This window comes from Myiozetetes cayanensis, unplaced genomic scaffold (assembly GCF_022539395.1).
Source record: "Myiozetetes cayanensis isolate MyiCay16 unplaced genomic scaffold, myiCay2020 scf7, whole genome shotgun sequence".
In the NCBI taxonomy this organism is placed as follows: domain Eukaryota; kingdom Metazoa; phylum Chordata; class Aves; order Passeriformes; family Tyrannidae; genus Myiozetetes; species Myiozetetes cayanensis.
The window spans coordinates 7,542,025-7,563,073 of NW_026087964.1; the positions used below are offsets into that span (position 1 = coordinate 7,542,025).

Genomic DNA, 21,049 nt, shown 5'->3' on the forward strand with positions numbered 1-21,049 from the left:
ATCTTGTGATCCAAAGAAGAGAAACGGAACAATATAACAACTCCAACAGCTTCTTTTCCCAGTAAGAAGCTCAGATACAAACTGATATTTTTGAACATTTAAACAGACTTCATATTCCAATTTCTTTGCATTTGTTTTGACTGATACATGCTACAGCAATTCTCATTAAAACAAAAATTTGATACTAAAAAAACCACCCCAAACAACCTGGATTTACCATTCACTGTTTTAGAGCTTAAGCGACTAAGTCCCTTTTTGTTTGTAAGATAAATACATATCACTCATTTATTGCTAGATAAGTCGAGTTTCACATGACTTGTCTTTACAAAACCTATTTGGCCAGTAAACACATGTCTTCCAAGAAACCATTCCATGCATTCAATGAAGTAGCCAAGGATCTCAATTTTGTCCCCCTCCTGGAAACTCAGCTCTTCTGACACAACACTTGCATAATTCATCACAGCTAGACAAGATCCCATTGCTGTGTAATAGGCAGATAAATAATATTTGCAGATAAAGTTACTTAACAATAGAAATGCACTTAATAAAACAGCAACTCAGCACAAGACTATATTTAGCAAGACACATTCCTGGAACTCATGAGTTGCATATCCGCTCTTGCAAGATTTAAAGCATCCAAACCTCAGTTTTGTTTGAGTGATTAAAATTGTAAACAGCTTCAGAAAATCCTCATTTTTCAGCCTTTAGAAAACAAAGTCTAAAATGTTTTTAAAATTCTAGCAAATTCCATCACAAAGTAGAAAAAAAATGGTTTAAGTCCTTATTTTCTCTTACAAAGGACTTTGAACTTAGGCCAGAGCAAAACATTTGAACCAAACTAAAACAATCCCTATTGGATAAATATGCAATGATATAGCAGTAAATACATTATTAAAACTGAGATGAGTGGTAGAAAATAAGTAATTTTTGCTCTTTAGCCTCAGACCATCTCTATGTTTTCTTTCCCTGGCACTATTAGATAAAACAATACATGTACAAAAGATCCACAATAATTACATTGGAGCATTTTCTAATATTAAAGATTGTCAAAGCTAAAGAGGCATCCTCAACTCAATTACTCTACTACTTTGTGCATCTTCTTAATACAGTATTTAGGAGGAAAAAGGGGACAGATAAGCCTTTACAGTTTAACTCAAATTAGGCAGAGATTTACTCTCACACTAATTTTACTGTAATATAATTTTGAAAGCTAATAAATCCCATCCTAATAAAATGAAAAAAAAGTCATTGAACCCTTTAGTGTCTGTCCTAGCAAAAGCATAGAATATGTTTGGGGTTTTATTTTAACGTTGATGTTGTAATAGAGTTTCTTACCAACTTCTCTGATGGATTTAGATTCAGTTTTACATGAAAAATCAATAGGATTAGAATACCCTTTAAGAAACCACCTGAAAGTAGTAAAATAAATTGAAGTTAGTGCTTAGAACTTCACTGAATGCTGTGACAATAACATTGATATTTTAAATCCATTTGGAAACCAATGCATCCCTCCCACAATTAGTTTTCAATTTCAGCACAGCCCATACACTTCAGACAGTTATATTTTGATTAGTCTAAGAAGTAAAAGTCCTCTTACTTTAGGCAAACAAACCAAACTGAGAAAGTCTCGCTATTTCTCCCTGCCCCAGGTCATCCCAGTTTTAAGTACTAAGAGCACGAAGAACTAATGGTTTTCTGGTGATTTCTAAAGTGAGTCCTTTGATGTCATCTTGGTTCTGGGCTTGAACTGAACTTGAGAAACTCCATTATAGGAGGTGAGTAGATCCTGTCAATGTTGAGTAAAAACACTGCTAGCTTATTAATATCCACATTTCCAAGTATCCTGAAAATTGAAAATTTTCACTTTCCATTACTATAAAAATGTTAATGGATTTTTTTATCAGAGGAAGGAAAAAAAGCAATATCCAACTCACAAGATAGCAAACCATCTCTAAATGCAGCTCTGCAGGCAGCTGGATTAATTTTAGTTGTGTGGTATGAAAGCAGCTAGAGCATTTTTTTCTCGGTGTTAATGAAGAAGGGTGTTCCAAAACAAGCTACCCTTTAAAGACATCTCTGTCTAAGCAGGCACATGCATATATGAGATGCATATGAAATAGGTAGAGTCAGGTACCTACTGATGGAAAGGGTTCAGTGGCTCCAGAGAAGCCTTAGGCAACACAGATGCATTGCTATCCACAGATCCACCTGTTACATCTTCAGTGACATCCCCAGTCTCAAAATACGCTTTTATTTCATTGTCTGTAGCCATTATCTTCCTTATCAGATTGTCAGGACATAAAACAAAAAATGATCCTAAAACAAAAGTGGTGGAGCTAATGTCATTTTATGTAATGTTTTCATGTCATGCAAGCCTTAAAACTTGCTTGAAGAGCATCAGTAATATTAAATTAGAAAGTCAGATTTTTCAAGAATTTTCTTTCCAATTGTCAGATATTCACATGTTTCTGTCTAGTTTTTTCTTTCATTAAAAGAAAACCGCAGAGCTGAGGTCTTAAATGAAGTGTAGAACCTTCTGTTGCAGCATTTTCAATATTCCTGTTGCAGTAATAAATCTGTCTACCCCATCATTCTCTGACTGCAAAAACAGGTGATGCTATTTAGGAGAAGTACACAAGCCTGGCATCTATCCATAATCGCTCTCCTGCACATCTCCAGAATCTGCAATAATATTAGGCAAGTTGGAACGCACATCCACCCCTAATCCTTTTGGTATCCATTTACGGACCAGTTGCACATGAATTTCTCTAATCCCTTTATGATCCTACTTAACATAATCTGTGCTTCTTCCTTCCTCTTCTCTTTCTGGTGCATTTGGAGTGAAGAAATTCAAATTTCAACTTCATTAAGTTTTTCAATAGATCTTAATAGTTGATTTGAGGATTTTAAAGAAGGGTGCTTCTCTAAATTTAGCCTTAGCATGTGCAGTCTTACTTACCTTCCTGTAGTAGCAGACTTCTGCACATCAAATTTAATGATTTTTCATTTATACAGACTTCAATGCCTATTTCTTCCTCCTCTTGAGAATATAGCCAGAAAGACTGATCGAGGAATAAATTCTCCATGCAATGATTTATAAAACCTAGGAAAAAAAAATCCGACTTGTTTTCTTTGCCATTTTATAGTGTTATACAGAAAGATAAACTTTGAGGAAGCCAGAGACTACTCAATTATTAATTAATGCACAGCTTATAACTAATTTTACTACATAATAGTTGTAAAATTACATCCATTGTCACATGCATTACAGCTACTTTTAATGCTCAGCTCTCACAAACTACACCTAAAAGATGCAAAATGTTTCTGTGCCTAATACTGCTGAAAAAGCAGACTGTGTCCTCCCCTTACAAAGGTTCCTCATGGTTTTGAAAGGCTTGGAGTCTGAAAGATAATCACCAGCAAGCTTTGAGCACCAGGTGCTTGGTATCACCTTAGCATCGCAAACAGAGGACTGGAAACTATGTCAAAAAATAATCTCTTTATAAACTCCTGTTGCCTGATTCAGCTATGCCAACATATGGATAAACAGTGCCTGGGTAGCAGATTCCTGAAATTTCTTTGGGACAGAGATGATGCTGCATAGCAGAGTCATATAAATCAGAAGATAGTGCTTGATCTTGGAAGGTGGGGCTCCTTACATCAGCACGTGGGGCTTTCAGTGATGTTACAGGGAGTAATGATACTTACAGGAAGATCTGGATTGGCTCATCATAATCAGCATGGTACAGATAGTAGATTACTACTTAAAGGACCAAAATTAATAGATTAGCAAATCCTGGTGCAAAAGGTAATATGGAGAGGAACGGTGGGCAGTGGTTAAGGTGCTACTCTGCTATTTCGAAGGTGCTGAATCAATTCCCTGTTAGCCATAGCCTTTCCCAAGAAGCAGCTTTTTTTTCCTGTGTTGTATCTGCAAAATTGGGTTGTAACAGTCCTGTTTCTAGTTCTCTAAGGAGCATTTTAAAATATAAAATAGCAAGTAAATAGCAAACAAAAAATTAAAAATAAAATTCAATATTTAAATTTGTCTGATGGAGATGGGCAAATTCAATCATAATGCACACAAGCTTCCCATACATAGAATGAAAAAGAGATCAGGTGAACAAAATGGAGGCAAAGGTCTGATTAAAATGCTATTCTTCAAAAAGGACCACTATTCTGTCAGAAAAGTTGTAGGATATTAAAAGTGGAACTCAAATCAGTGGCCTCATATTGTTACAAAAGGCATATTTAGGTGTAGAAACAAAACTGAAGCATGCAAAGGAGTAACCTCAACATGTCTACAGCAAACAGAAAAAGCTGCAAAAGCATTTAAATTGCAGCACAGGTTAGACTTTAGGACAAAGCCACCTGGATTGGAATAGACTGCTTAGAAACATATGATATGATCTGACCCTGGAGTATCTAACTTAGGCAAGACACCTGACAGGACCAATAGTTGTTATTTGCTTTCAGACAAAGGCAGGTTTTCCTGGAGGCTGGAGAGTCTCTGCAGCCCAATCACTGCTAGTACTCAGGTTGGGAACATAATTTATTGCTACTGAGAGTTAATAAAAATAATCTCAAAATTGTGGTCAACAAATTCCCAGTCATAGAATCATAGAAGAACCTGAGTTCGAAGCGACCCAGAGGGATCATAGAAGTCCAATTCCTGGCCCTGCACAGGACCACCCCAAAAATCCCACCATGTGTCTGAGAGCCCTGTCCCATGAGACATTGTCTGCAGATGAATACAAAAATCACATTGAACTGCTGTATGGTTAAACAACTTTACCCAGTGAGTGGTAGGTTAGAAACTTCCATATTTCCTCAAAAGTTTTAAACGTCACCACTATTAGATCTTGATCACTATGAATAGACAGGAGTCTGGCAGAGAGCTCCTAAAAATCAAAAACAATACTTTAATTACAATTATACTAGACTCAAGCACAATTTTTCACTAATGCATAGCTAAAATGTTGTGCTTTAAGAAGGATAAAAAAATCATGCAGGATTTTCCCAATATGAGATATTTGTTTTTTAATATATACCTACAAGACAGAGTGAGTTCAGTTTTAATCTGACTTTTGCTTAACAGTTGTTCCAACAGTTTCAGTGAGGTTAATTTACAGAGGAAATAAAGAGCTCCCTCACCACATGGAGATTAAAGGTTTGTCTAGTTCAGAAATGTCTACATATAGTGACCAGTGTTCTCTAAAAGAGAATGTCAAAGCCAGGCAAGAATCTAGTAGTTCTTTCCAAGATTACACTCCTAGCACAGACCAATTTACACCTTGGGAACTGCCTTTGTCAGACACATGATCATTAATATTAAATAATGGAAAGGAGCTGCTTTGGGGTTTTTTTATTTAAAATTTCTCTAGGTCACTTGAACTACTGTGAATTTTTTGGATCTACAACCTTCCACTGTACATCATCCTCAGAGCTCTGTACACATATGAAAATAAAGCTCCTTTGATTCAACTTTGAACCTGATTCCAGATATCTTCAGTCACTTCCAGAAGAAATACTGACTAGTCATTCCTGAGTTTACTCTTTCCAAAGTACATAAAGATCCTTTTGTCCTCATTCATATGGGTTCGAACACATTGCTAGGATAGCATCAGATTACACTTTTAACAAAGATTAGCAATGATCATTGCAAACAGTAATGATGGACTTTAGGAAATTTCAGAAGTGCTTAAAGGAGCAATTACAAAAACCTTCAAGTGAGTGAAAAAAATGTACACTTTGATGGATTCTAACCAAAGAGTTCTAATAGAGAGTGTTTGCACTTCAGTTAGTAGATTAAAAACTGGGCTCTCCAATGATGCTGGCTACAGTCTTTCAGGGAAATACAAAAAACTGTGGTAATTTATAAGAGGAGTATCTGAACCACTATCTCAGAGAATCAGTTACATGTATAACAGGTAGGTTTATATACAACACAAGCTAACATTTCCCATATTTGCACCCTTGCTCCCAGTACATCAAAATTGAAGTGCAGCTTAAAACAATTTAAGGACTGATCAAGGAACTGACTAACTCAAGGCAGGGAGGGAAGAAACTGTCTCTCCAACTTCTTCTGTAATAGGAGCAAGATGGAACTGATCCACTGATTTTATGACTGTTACATCACAATTTTAAAATGTCTTTGAATTAATTCTGTTCAACTTCCATATTTTCAATTCACACAACCTGAACAGATTAAAATACAAAAGTCCAACCTAGGCCTCCTCAGCGGATATGCCTCATCACTGCTTTGATCTTCTGCATGTCCCTTTCTACACTAGATTACATATTAATGAGAGCCTGAAAGCTATTAATAAATTACCAACACATGCTAAAGTATGTCAGCCTCAGGGGCTTTATGTGCTGCCAAATATCAAAACAACATTCTAAGGAAACTTATCATTATCAATCTTGTTTCCTTCAAAGTCTTTCCCCAGTCTGTTTCTAATAAGGCCACAGTCCAGTCTACTCGTATGGCTCTGTTCCTTTACCTCCTGATCCCATCACCCTTTCCCCATTTCCCTCTAAACAAAATTCAGAGCAGCAGGAGTACAGACTGTTTTCACAGCCACAGAATCAGCAGCCTGGTCATGCAGACTTCACAACACGAGAGGAAATTGGTGTAGAAACACATGTGTCCAAGGCAGTCAAAGCCTTAACTAAGTAAGATTTCAGTGGTTTGGTTTGCAAGTGAAGGAGGCTGGCTCAGACAAAAAAAAGAGATCAAGTGGTATCATTCTGCTCTTTTATCAAGAAGGAAGAGGAGACTAACCTGTATTCAAAGCAAAAATCATTGGTTGTAGAGGACAGGTTTCCTATATACAAACAAATCAAAGATAGTAATAAAATTTGGCCAACTCTTGTGTGCTATTTAGAGCAACATCCATTAAGCCTTAGAAGTCCAATATTTAGGCTATTCTCCTTCAGACTTCCTCTTTGGCTTAGTAGTGAGCTTCCCAGGTCACCTGCATGCCAAATGACTCCAAGTGACTGGAAACTGAAGTGAAGAGTCAATATGAGGGCAAATTAAAAAACAAACAAAAAATTCAGAAAACCCTTATTTCCTTTGGTATTTGATTTGTAAATCAAAGCAGAATGTTTTAAAGTAAAACCCTTCAATGTCTTAAGCTGGGTTTATTTATTGTGCATCAATTTTCCAGTCTGTTTCAGTAATGTAGTATTTCTGAAGTCCCCATGTGGTTTTGGGCAACACGAAACGCTGGTTACTCAAAATCAAGCATGCAGCATGTAGATGGAAATGGACCCCCAATATCTTTCAGACTCTTCCAGTAGCACATGGTATATTCTCTGAATAAATAAAACAATTTCCAAGCAATCGACTTACACTGAAAACTGCCATCACCTCCCTGCTGTCATTTTCAAGAAGACGAAGCTGCCCTCTGAGCTGTCTTTGGAGTCTGGGATCAGGACATCCACTCTTTCGTCTTACCATTGTTAACTTCAAGGAGATATCTGGAGAATGATATCCATTTTCAGTGCTACAAGTTCCATAACTCAGTTTTAGAGAACCAGAAAATCCCTCAAAAACCATAGAATACACATTAAAACATGTATTTTTTCAGCTTCAGAGAGAGGAGAACAGAAACTCATCTGCTGCATGTTTCTTTCACATTTTTTATTTATCCAGTAGACATAGGAGCCTAGCATGAAACAATTTTTCATAATAAAACTTGCAGCTATACAAAGGAGCATGATAAGCAGGTCTGTAGACATTTTGGGAGACAACTGACACTTATGGATGGAAAATAGAAAAAAAGCAAACAGATTGGTAATTTGTCAAATTAGACAGCTCTATGGACATTGTGAACATGCCCAGATTCCCAAATATCCCATGCATATACTAAAAAAAAAAAAAACAAAAACCAAGGCAAACAGATACAGCCATCAGCAAAAAAAAACCCAAAACAAACAAATAAAAAAAAAAAAAAAAAAAAAAAAAAAAAAAAAAAAAAAAAAAAACAAAAAAAAAAACCCCACCACAAAAACAGAACTGAACAACAAAAGCCACAGATAGTTCAGCATGTTACAACAACTCTTTATGCTAATCTTAAATTCATAGTTATCTGACATGTCACCCCCAGTACTTTGGAAGGCTTTTAGAAACTGAATATTGAAAAAGCTCTTTCTCAACTAAGTTGGTTGAACAGTACTAACCAAATGGTTGGTCCAACTAAAAGCTCACATACATGATTTTCCCATCACATCCGAAAGCAGCTAGATACCTGTTCTCAGCTCCTGACATCTATTTATGAGAAGATTTTATTGAAGCTAAGGGTATAGTTTCAGCCAGCTTCCCTCAGATAAAGAGGATCTTTGATAAAGCTGCTTTCATTCTGCATTATTTCATTAATTTAGCTCAATAACAGTAAATCATAAGTTTCCAGATAAACAGATGGGTGTGTAAGCCAATAATACCTGCTTAGGAAGAGTTCCAATTGCAAAGTGTGTAAATAGGTCACGCTTCCAGCAATAAATGGGACTGTTGTGCATGCTAAAATATTCCACCTCCTCTGAGTTTCACCTTTTAGTCGGGTAAAATAGATATTTTTCACATTCTGGTTTAATATAACATATTGTAATCTGTTCTCAGAGGGTTTCCTATGTATGTTTCCAGGACTTTTACCATGATTTGCACCTAAATTGCTCATTACTTTAAGTTCAAGAAGAGTGGCTCAGAAATATAAAGAACTGTTCCTGAATTACAAGACCTCTCTGTTTAAGCTGTGGTCATACAGACAACTGTTAGCACAGAGAACACAAACTAGTGTATTTGAATGTTATTCAGATCACTATTAGGGAACAGAATTGTTGCCCTTTTCATTTTACCTGAAGCCATAAAAAATAATGACACAAGACCATTAGTTTGTATTTTTGTTTTACGTAGTCAGATTGATACTGAGTTAAATATGCAATTGTAGAAACACATTTAAGTTTTCTATAAAGGTAATGTTACTGAAATAATACTGAATTTGAATGAAGACAACAGAAATGGGGTTGCTTCTGTCAAAAAACACCTATTAATGCCTTATAGAAATTAAATATGGTCCAAAAATCCTATGATAATCTTGCCATCTGCTTCTGTGAGCTCTGACCCATACCCCAGTAACAAAGAGCTCAAATTCTGTACAGAGTAAGACGAACAGGTATATAAGCACAAATAAATTAAGTGCAAATAACCACATGCCTGGGGAAAACTGTCTACCACTGATGTGGTTTGTCAGATCAATCCAGAAATCAGAGCACATCCCAGTGTTGTTTTTCATGGCTACTTCTCTTCCTCCACAAGCAAGGGAAGGGAAATGCGCCAAGACCCTCAATTCACTGAGCCTGCCATGAACCCTCCAAAGGGGAAGCCCACTGTACTTACTTACTGAAGAACTGCACTCAATTGCCACTTCATTAAAAATACAGCATTAAAGAAAAAAAATTCTACAAAAAATTAAAATTGAGATTTGGAGAGGCTTCAAACTGGAAAAAAAAAAGACACTGGAAGGATTGAAACTCATATGTCAGATAAGCAATGAACTTTTCATTTGCCTTTTTTTTCCCCTTAGCAATTGCAATATAGTCCATAAATTATCTCTAGCTTTTATAGCAGTTATTCCCTCTTTTTATGAGAAATTCTCAACAAATCTTATGTAGAAGTTGGATGCTTCACATCTGCCATGCAGGACATTATAAACTCTACAGGAGTGATGACTGAAAATGTTGACATAGTTGAGTTGTCTCAATTTAAAAAAAAAAAAAGTAGTAAGCAATGAGAAAAGCATTATATCTATAAGATGTCATAGGGAAAAAGTCTTACCAGTTGGAAAATTTTCTGCCTGATTTGGAAGGATCCTTGAGCTGACATTCATGCATTTTTCACTTTGGGAACACTCTATTATGATAAATGAAAGAAATGGTTATGCAGCATTTTCTAAGTCCATGTAACTCACACACAAAAAAACCCCCTTCAAATGCCCCCCACTTCCAAAGCATTTGATGCATCAGATACTTACTAGGAGAAAATAACTATTTTCTCCCCTTCCTGATGTATAATTCCCAAAACCCTCAAAAAGTGTCTGCAGAACATTTCTCTCCTACTGGGGCACAGGAAGTTGCATCTTGATTTCCTCATTTTTATGCAAAGTTTCAAAATGGAGAATTGGTGGAAAAACAGGCTCTCAGGAAACTGAATTCCCCTTTGGGAGGCAGCAAGAATCAGACTGCATTTTCTCTTTCCTTACACCTATACAAAAAAGTGGCCTCCACTGGTGCTTCATTAATATAAACTGGCTATGATATATGTGTCTTGAATCAAATCATACATGAAGCACTAATCATTCTCTATTTGTTAAGGGTTTAATACTTTGGAGGTGGTACTGTAAAAATCTAGTGATTTAAAGTTTTAGAAAAAGAACACAAATTAGGTATACTGTATGTTAATAGTAATTTGTGTTTTTTTTCTTTTAGACCATATTTCTTCCAGTTCTTTTGGGAATGATATATTTTTATGCTGAAGAAACACCCACTCCAACCAATTCCATTTTCTCAAGGTTTCCTTGGCAAAAATCAGTGAAGATAAGGTTTGATATTTCTAAGAATAAGAGTGGGAGAAATAGATCTTTCATTTTTAGAAGAAAACTTCTGAGGCAATTTTCATGTATCCCAAGATATTTTCCTCTACTTTTAAGAAAAAATCTCCTGTAATACAGTAGGATATGGTAATTTCCAAGTCTTTTGCATCTTCCCTCAAGTGCATCTATTGATGTTACATGAACAAAGTTATGCAAATAAATAAAAACTGTCTTCCTATTCCACCAAAAAAAAAGAAAAAGAAAAAGTGAGTATGAATACTAGAACTGGAGACTGCAGTCCCCAAACACTTTTGGTTTTGTAGGGTTTTGGTTGGGTGTTTGACAGGGGCATTGGGATTTTGTTTGGTTTTTTTTTTGTTGTTGTTTGGTTGGTTTTGGTGGTTTTTTAATCTCTACTCAATTATATTTGCTTCTAAATAGAAACTTGATAGTGCCCTCACTGCAGTGTAGGCTGACTGTATTTAGGAAGTATTCTAAATTTAAGTTCCCCAGAGCTTACTTAGTTGTAGTTCTGCTTTTTCTTGTTTTAGAAGTATTAACAGAGCAATTGTCAAAACTTTGACAACCTGTTATCAATGGCTTTGGTAATCACTTAATAGTTGATTAGGACAACAAATTAGCACATGTTTTTGGTGCATGAACTTGCCATCATGATTACTTTGATATTACCAGATATAACTTTTTTTGAAAGGTATTTATCAAGACATTAACATACATCAGGTAATATTTAAAGCTTTCCTAAGTCACAGAAATCAAGAAGTAAAGCAAAATCTATGAGTAAGCATTTTAATTACTCATAGTTCAATTTAAAATAATAGTTTGCTATTAAACTTGAGTAAAAGTATGAGAGTTACTATAAATACAGTTTAAACCTGTTTAAACTTTTTAAAGTGCTATAATTATATTCAAAAACTCAAAATTAACTCCATCCCCATTCCAGCTTAATGGAATGACTTGCATACTTCTTGGCAAGCTGAAGAGAAACTTTATACTGCTCTGAGATGCTTGTACCTGGTATTTGATGTCAGAAGAGTTGCTGTTGTGAACAGAAAAAAATTGTGTAAATCACAGGACATAAAATTTTAAGTGAAATTGTTTTTCCATCATCATTTGAAGTATTTTCACATTCAGAAAGCCCTTGAACCTACTGTAAAATAAAAGCCTGGCCATGGCTCTTACCTATGCCACTACACCCTTCCATTCAAAAGGTGCTTCTGACTTGTATGATGTACATTTCCATTTGCACAAATATAAATACAGTATTACATCTTTGGATTAAAAAAGAAAATTAAGAAATTTATTACAACAGAAACACACAATCTAACTTGGCTAGCATTGAAGATATAGCAAAAAGTGCTCGACAAATAAGTTACATTTCAATATTCTGGCTCTTTGGTTCTGATGACTTTCATCTCATCTTACTAATGGATAATCCATTTGTCTGCCCGAAGTGAATTTCAATACAGATTGTTCAGTAGACCAATCTATGCAGTATTGCCATGGAGGAAATATAACCACTTGTATTTCAAAAAAGGCTCAGCTGGAAAAACACATAACAGTTCTCAGCTTGTGCACAGTTTACAGTAATTTAAATGTAAAGAGAAGTCAAGAGTAGAGTGACCAGGTTACATTATTTGAGATCTTACCCATCTGTTCTTGCAACGTGTCCATCCCGACTCCATCCCTGACAGTGCTGATGGTAGCATTGCCCTCCACATGTTTGCAGTCAGACCTGCACCTTCCCTGCTCCATTTCTTTCCTCTCCAATTTCTTATCTTCCTTTCCCTCCAGACCAGGGAAGGCAGCATTAGTGCTGAGCGTGGATGTGCTCTCTCCCACTGCTGAACTCGCCATAATTTGAAGTTCCTCACAGTGATGCAATTAACATTATCAACAGTCTGGGGGTAAGAAAAAGAACACTAATGGTTTTTTCCAACAGTCAGAATAGATGCACATATTCAAGAGCCATCCCTTTCCTGCAGGAGTTATTTTTAATTGTAACATGGATTAAAGAAATTGTTTTAGACTTCTTTCAGATAAATTGTTGTGTAATACCCAAATTCATCCCAGAAAAAGCTCCTGCAATCAGGTGGCATCACTGCTTTAGCAACAAAGCAATACACTTTGCTAATAGCAAAATCCAAGGCCTGAAGTGAAATGTACTTGTGCCCACTGCTAATTATTCTTTTTTGACCTGCTTTAAAGCAGAGCCTCCAAGGGATGGCATCATTCACATTAACAGAGGCATTGCAGGGGAAAAACATCATTTTCTAAAGGCGACAAGAGTGGAACGGGTACTGAATGCTTAATTCAAACAACAAGGAAGGTTTGCATGCAAGGATCTAAATATTACTTTGCAGTAAAGCAGAAGAATTAAGCTAGAGGCTGAGACTGGCAGCAAGACTCTTATTGGCATGAACATCAGGAAAATGAATTGAAATAGAAATAGAGCACAAGTAGTTGCAAGCTTCACTGATCTCTCTAGGCACTGACATGAGACATGCTGCAATTCCATTTCTTGGGCACAAGCTACTTCAGCTTCAGGAAGACACAGCCAAGACATCAACCAATGCATCCACAACAGACGTGACTCACGTAGCCAGCACATGCCCACTGATATTTAGACCCTTTTCCTCAGTGGGTTTTAACATGTCTCTAGGGAATCTCATAAAGCCACAGGATAGATTTTGATTTAGTCCTGTCATTTGGACTTAATCCAAATTCCTCTATGTTTACTCCAGTCATACTCATTAATGAGCTATACTCATTATGAGTATAGAAACTTGTAATCTTCTTGAAAATTCCTCTCTCATTTGTTCGCCAGCAGAATTTGGTTAAATCTGAAGCTGTAGATAAAAGATTACCTTTGCTCTGCTAAGACCTCAGACTAATGCCTGGTCACCTAGTGACCTTATGGCCTGCCTTTAGACTGATCAGGAAGCTTCTCCCTTCACCATGCATTGGGATGTTCAAAGCACATTGTTCCAGCTTGCTTCTTTACATCTGTGCCTTCCAACACTTCTTGTCCTCCAAGCTTCATGTCATGGATCCCTAAACCTGAGCAAACCAAGTGCTAATGTGAACAGCACAACAGCTCCCAGCTGCCTGCTGTGGCAGGTAGGGATACAGAACAAGGTAGGATCTGCCTGACAACTTTCATATTGCTTTGCAGTCATTGAAACCTTTACCCCAAGTGAGCACTTCTTGAAAAAACAGTAAATTATATAAAGACAGAGGTAAGTTATGCGATTATAATAAATAAATGAGGTATAGTTACATGTGATATGACCAGCTCAGGGAATTTAAACCATAAGCATATCTACCACAAGACCATAAGTTAATGAAGTATAAAGAAATCTAGGCTGGATGTTGTTCTACTGTGTTAACTGTCCCACTTTGCTGTTTTTCAAAAGATGCTTTTGGTGCTGCATTGCAGTTCTCCATATTAAGCTATGTGTGTATATTCATAATAATGGCCAGTCTTCGTGAGCGAAGATCCAGGGAAGGTCTTTCCACCTTCCAGCCTGCGCATTGGATTTTTTAGGTGAGACACAGTGTGCGCGGAACTGAGCCCACCCTTTAATCCTAAGGTTCATCTGCCGGGGCCAAGCGAGCTTGGACGGTGGCAGCGAGGTCCTTAGGACGTAGGTGGGTTGCCTTTAAGGGCTAACGAGCCCCACCTGCCCAGGAGTGGCCCTGACCAGGAATCGAACCCGGGCCTCAGCATATATAGCTACGAAACATAGGTAGTAACAAACACAAGTAATTTTCATGCCTTCTCTCAGTAAAACATTTTCACTACTATATTTGGTTAACATTGTCATTCAGACTTTAGATGTGTTTCTCTCACTAACTTCCTGGAAAAACTCCCTATCAGACATGATGACCTAGTTATAAATTATTAAAAATACAGGCCTGCCAGAGGCAAAACTCACTTTGTGAGGGATAGGCTTTTCCATTTATACAGCTGATCTTTTCCTTAAAGTAATGACTGTAGCTAACACTATTCTTTTCAGTACTGTACCAAGATTATATGTAATGCATTCCAATTTTCACACTTAGGAATTGAATATTCTTCTACAGTGTATTTGGTAAATAGTGGTATCTCCTCCTCATAAAGATTGTGGTATTAATATTGTGGTATTAATAATTGAATTCTAAAGGTGGTTATTTAAATTACATAGTTCTATGAATCCAAAACCAGTTGTTATTTTTAGATCAGGATTACCCTTAATCCCAGAAATGAAATTCAGTGTTCAGATTATTAATTTTTTCCATAAGCTCCTATCCACAAGTAAAAATATCATCCTCCACAGAATTTAGGAAAGCAAATATACTCTGACCTGAATTACTAGAGTTCAGCTGAGTTGGAGAAGAGACACTGATTAACTTCTCATGTCTTCTGCATCAGTTTTATGTTGGTAAGAGTAACATATATACAGGGTTGTGAAAGAACTTATTAAGCTTGGTACTGCATGAGCAAGTAGGACATCTGAACAAATCAAAATGGATATAATCTGTTTAAGAAGATTTAGTCATAGTATGCCAGAGCCTAAGCCACGGGGGAAAAAAAAATCAGAAAGAATGAAAGAAAAGCAAAACAGGTATGTTCTTGTGCATGTTTTCACTTGGCTCTTCCAAGATGCACAAAAAGAAAACTCAAATATCAAACACTTTTAACAGTCATACTCTCTTCTGTAGATTCTTTTTCCATTTTTAATGTTTGCCTTAACTATCAACCCATGTGGCTCTGTATAAATACTGAGAACAAGACAGTAAATAACTTCCCTGTAGCTAGGCACCTAGCCTACCTAGGCTCTTCTGAATGTTTTTTTTTAGCATCTAAATGTGTCCTAGGTGACAGTAATTTGGTCCCAAGTGACAAAGATTTCATAAAACTTTACACATTACTGTACTTTTACTATTTACCTTTAACTATCATGTAAGTATCCCAAGGAGCAAAACCGTAACACATAAGCAACTACAGTATAATCACCCTATTTATTATGTTGATTCTTTCTCATCAATTATTAAACCTTTCCAGCACAAATTAAAGCAGATTCAATGGCACAAAACCAGAGAAAATATTCTTCCAATATAAAACAGCTTTAGAGAGTATTAAACTGCAGTGCTTGAGTCATTCTCATTAGAGATTTTTTCATAAACCTATAATGCTAGTAAGTATAATGCTAAGTTAGCAACTAGCCATTTGTTGATAGCAACAAATACAAGATTAAGATCTTCAAGATTTAAGATCTACCACTCACCATATAAAGTTTGTCTTCTGTAACAAGTTCTTACAATCTACATTTATGTGCACTGACTAAGCGTTTTATTTATAATTTAGGCAAAATTATTTTTCTCATGCTCTTTGAGACTTGACCAAGAAATTCCTGTTTGGTGCAGGATGTTGGCCATAAAAGTTAATGATATCCCTGTTTTTTTCCAAATCCAGATTCAACCTCTACTCAAAATAAGAGCCATGCACGCAAGATGTGGCACTCCCCACTGCTCTGGGGGACCCTCTGTTTCTGAGGGAGGCACTTGCACTGGGGATGAGCAGAGAGAGAAGAGAGGCAGATGCTGGACAGCTCAACACCTTGAGTGCTACTGGGTGCACTGGTATCCTCCCTCCCTGTGGTGTGAGCTCCCTGGATACAGGGAATGCGTCCAATGGCTCTGTGTGCTGCCCCACACAGAGGCACTGGCAGCACCTGTCCAGGTTTGTGAGGCTCAACCACCCTCCACCTTCCCCTTCACTTCTCATAGGGCACAACAGGCAGGAAAGGTCTGTATTCAACAGCTGTTGAACATGAGGTGAAAATAAGACCTTCTCCTATTGGAAGTTGAATAGAACAATTCCTCTATCATGCTTTTCCCTGTGTTGTTGCTTCCTTTTTACTGAATGCTTTCAAAGCACAGCTACCCAGGGAAAAAAACAAACATATAGCTTGACGTTTTCCATTTCCCTAACTATGTAGGTTGAAAGTTGTTTTTTCCCTTTGCCTTTTATTATTGTTTTAAGAGGTGTTGTGAATGACAGGAACACTCTCCCACCAGTCCCTTTCCATTTAAGGGGTGCTGAAGGAGGAAACCAAAACATCCACTAAATACACTCTCTCTCTCCCTTTAAAGGTATATTTCTAAGTATGAAACAAGGACCCAGTATATAAAAATGGGCTATGTTTGAACCAGTTGCCTAAAACCTGCATGCAATAGAGTATTTCTTTAATTCATCATCTTCCCTCTAGGAGGCTCAGGACAACTTTCTAACAACTAGCTTTAATTAATCGATGGCAGTGGCAACTATAATTATTCTAGTTTTACAGAGACAGATTATTTGCAGTCATGGACAAATGCCAGAGAAGTTCAGAGTTGAATGTAAGGCTGAAATAATTTACTCCAAGAGGATTATTCACACGTTATAAACCTGAATGGTACAAGGTTACTGCCCTGCTCCTCTGTGCACCAATTTCTATCTTACCCAGAGAAAAGAAGCAGCAACAATGTTTGTTTCTCCCCTCATCTCACCTGAGCTCCTGATGAATCTGAACTCTGATAACTCCCAAATTTTTACTCATCTCTTCTGGTCTATTATGTTCCTCCAGTGTTCCAAACCACCAAAAGACAGCTAGTGAAGCCTGCATTGCCTTCATTTAAAGCACATTTGGCTGTGTGTACATCCTCGGTCATCTGCTCTGCTTCATCTCCTGTACATCCTAAATGTTATACAATACCTCAGTGTTCCCACTGTATTGCCCTCAGTTAATCTAGGTCATTTTTCAAAATGATGCTAGAGTAGTTGTTTTATTATTCCTTCTTCCCAGTTTCAACTCCCATTTGTTTTGCATCTTTTGTATAAGCCTACAAACATCTTAAAGCCAAGATCATTATAAACTTTGTCCTCAGAGAGAGTAAATCACAGCCTTGATCTCCATGAAATTCAGTCACAGGCATGAATATTAAAAAAAATCCATATTAGATTCTGTATAGAAAAATCCTAATTTTTATGTATTACACAGAAAGGTAAAGCAAATCTATAATCAGAGTAGAGAGACTTAGGAATCTGAGTACTCTCCTGAAATGGAAGACTGACTCCTTTATCACTGAAATAACTTTAGATTAGTTAGCAAATCTCAGTAAACAATGTTGCAAGCAGTATCATTGTTCAGACTGGTCTATAAACAAGAAAAGCCCTAACAAGCTTCAGAGATGTAACAGATTCCTTTAAAAGTCTTAACTCTCCCTTACAATTAATTTTCTTCATATCTCAGTGGCACTGAAATACACTTTCTACCTTCAATCCAGCTGTGAAAGCACCATAAGTCCAAAATTTCCAATTTTAGATATGGAAAACTGGATACTAAAATCCACAATCACATAATTGCTTAAAACCAGGCATAAACTCTAGGGGTGCTTTAAAAAAAATAAAAAAATCAGATCACTGTTATAAAACTACAAAAGGCATCTGTGAACCTCAGTACTTGATTCTGAGTGCTAGATATGACAGAATTTGGCCTGTGGCAGCTAATGCAGAAGAATAAAGTAGGAGCTGTTTTGCTACTTAGCAGCAGCTCAGCTCACACAGTACTACCTGGAAGAGGGAAGACAGAGCAGCACAGGAACTCCCAGCAGGTTTTCAGAACTGTGACAGATCACATTTACACATATTTTCCAGTCATTTCATTATGGACACACCAAAGCACTGAACACTATGGAAGTTACCCCTGCTTAACTGGCTGCAATTCTAATACATTGACAATAAAGTTACAGTCAAATACCAGACGAATAGTACCTAAAACAGAGTAAAAGAGGGACATGCAGGTATAGAGCACAGGCCTTCTCCTACCTTTTCCAGGTCTGATTCACTATAACATGCTGGTAAAGAGCCTGCAGATCCGTGCCTTCCTCAGCTCTGCTCAAAACTGACTCCAGCACAGCTCTTCCTGTTTGACCTTCTTATCTTTCCTGTTGATTGCACAGCCCAGTTTGGATGTGGCAAGCACAAAAAAGTTGTCTATTAACTGATACTGTTAATTCAAAAGCCTTTTTAAAAAAAAAAGAAACATTCCTGAATATGGAGTTGAGCTACTAAAGTTCCTTATGCAAACCAGAAATGTATCAAGTGTGCTGGAAAGTTCATTCACACACTCCTGCTTTTCAAAGCAATAATTCATTGTGGCATTTTGCAATGGTGGCTAGAAGGCTCCAAGGGACACATCCAGGTCATTGTGTTAAGTGAGCATTGTTCAGAGAAAAGTAACAGAGTCCTTCAGATGGACTATAGGGCTTTTTCACCCCTTTGCTTTTGATCACAAAACTAGATTTCTTGCTATCATTCCAGCTACAAAAAACACTAATGAAAAACTGTTTGACAGTAAATTTAGAGTGATATGCTCAGTTCTAAATCAAGTGTATGGTTTAGCAGATCTATCATGCACTAGGCAGCATTAAATATCAGATGCTGCATTAAATATCAGTTTGGAGTTGAGCAAGACTGTTGGAACATAAAGCAGAACTTCTCTTTGTGTAACAAGACTATCACTGATCCAGGTGCCTTAACCTTAATGACCTACAAATGCAAGGCTGAGAAAGACTGAAAATAATCCATCCTATCTCAAATCTGCTTGTTTTCTGTTCTCCACACCTTGAGATGTTTTTATGTTCTATTCCTCCCTAGCACCCTGTAGATTTCACACACAGTTAGGCACAGTTGTGCTGCTCTTACAGGTAAGCATCAAGTGCCTCACATGCCGTCAGTGTGGGCTGCATTGCAGCAGGGACTACATGGGAACAGAACAAAGAGGCAGTGTCCACTCCAAAACCATACACACATCTGTTAATTGCCTCAGGCATCTCCACTTGGCAACATCTCAATGTTTGGGATATCAGGCTATTGACCAGTTGCCTGCATATTGGCAGGGTGGGTGTTGTTCCAAAACACAGCACACAGTCAGAGAGCCTGTGGGCAGCAGCTGGAGAATGGGGTTGGAGGTGATGGGCTGTCCCACACTGCACTGCTGCCCTCATATAGCTCTTGCCAGGCAGAACAGAAAAACAGACCCTTCAGATGCCTTTGAGAACTTAGTTATGACTCCTGCCAATGTGTCTCAAGGAACGTGCACTCTAAAATTGTTTTTAAACATTATTATTTAGGTATTAATTATAAATTATACTCTCATTTATCTTACTTCATCCCATCACACCACGTTAATATGAATTATAAATGCTACTTCATGCTGATCAGCCAATCTGTTCCCGCAGCGTGCTTGGGAACTCTCCATCTCTCTAGAAATTATGAAGTCAAAGGTATTCCAGTAATTGCATAAATTGCAACTAACCAATCATCCCAGGGGGAAATAATTTGATATTTCACTGTAATGGAGTACACAAAGCATATCACTGCAGGTTTCATTGATTTATGTAGTAACTATGCCAACAGCATGAAACACCACATTTCTGTCACCATTTTACTAGCTAATTTTCTATGACTTTCATAGAAGTCTAAATTTTTTATTCACATTTATTTATACATATATTTAAGGATAATCTTTAGTTACATTTTATAACCTCAGATTTTCACTGGTATTCCTCTTCTTTTCATGTATTCAAGGTAGTTTGGACAAAAAAAACAAACAAAACCAAACAAAAGACAAAGAAAGCCACCTAAGCCTATATTTTTCCCAATGAATACCTGTCGTGGTTTTGCCCACCAGCCCATCCCTGGGGCTGAGGATGGTTTTGTCCAGGTGATTTCCGGACAAAAAACCAATCAAAAAGTTCAGTGACGCCTTTGCTAATTACGTCTTTAAGAAAACGGAAGAGAAGGTTGGTTGCGCAGTTGAAATTAGGAGCAGCAGCCATGTAGAAGGGTAGCGGGCCCGAGGAGGGCCAAGGCCCCCTCCTCCCCGGCTTGGGCTGGGGTGGGGGGGTAGGTGTAGCACTGAAGCCTCCCTTCTCTCTTGTGAGAGAGTGAAGAAAAAAAAAGGTTTAAAAGACGAACTGCTTAGACGAGAAACCGCTGTAGAAGAATTCCAGCCATGAGATAACAGGATTTTCAAGGTCAAAGCTGCAGTCGCAGAAGAGAGAAGAAAAGTTCGAAGGGGGGAGAGCTGCTGTTCTTCTCCCTTTCGCTCTCTCTCCCTTCAGCAGGGTAAAGACTGAAAAATAAAACCCTGCCACCTGTAAAAGTTTGTTGGGGTGAAGAGACCCCCCGTGCGGCTCACAGAGGAGCTTGTGGATGCACCAGAGATTTGTGACTTTAACAGAAGAGAAAAGCCTTATGCTGGAGTAAAAGCGGCTCAGATGAGGCAGAGTCCTGTTAAAGACTTTGTGACCCTCGAAGGGATTGATGCTTATGCTGGAGCGAGATGGCTCAGATAAGCTCGGGATCTCAGTGAGAGATCCATGCTGCTAATACTGAAGATTTGTGACCC

General features: G+C 37.5%; 1 protein-coding gene across 1 annotated transcript in view; it reads right to left on the minus strand.

Annotated features, from left to right (window-relative positions):
- Window positions 1-18,539, minus strand: part of SH3TC1 (SH3 domain and tetratricopeptide repeats 1) — a 31,655-nt gene extending 13,116 nt beyond the window's left edge. Inside the window, exons 1-9 of the mRNA XM_050338606.1 lie at window positions 18,463-18,539; window positions 12,260-12,511; window positions 9,839-9,913; window positions 7,358-7,485; window positions 4,796-4,901; window positions 2,960-3,103; window positions 2,139-2,316; window positions 1,336-1,409; window positions 285-481 (exon numbers count right to left, since the gene is read on the minus strand). Coding sequence (XP_050194563.1) covers window positions 285-481; window positions 1,336-1,409; window positions 2,139-2,316; window positions 2,960-3,103; window positions 4,796-4,901; window positions 7,358-7,485; window positions 9,839-9,913; window positions 12,260-12,467 — 1,110 coding nt within the window. The 5' untranslated portion in view covers window positions 12,468-12,511; window positions 18,463-18,539. The remainder of the gene's footprint in view (window positions 1-284; window positions 482-1,335; window positions 1,410-2,138; window positions 2,317-2,959; window positions 3,104-4,795; window positions 4,902-7,357; window positions 7,486-9,838; window positions 9,914-12,259; window positions 12,512-18,462) is intronic.
- Window positions 18,540-21,049: the final 2,510 nt, after the last annotated feature.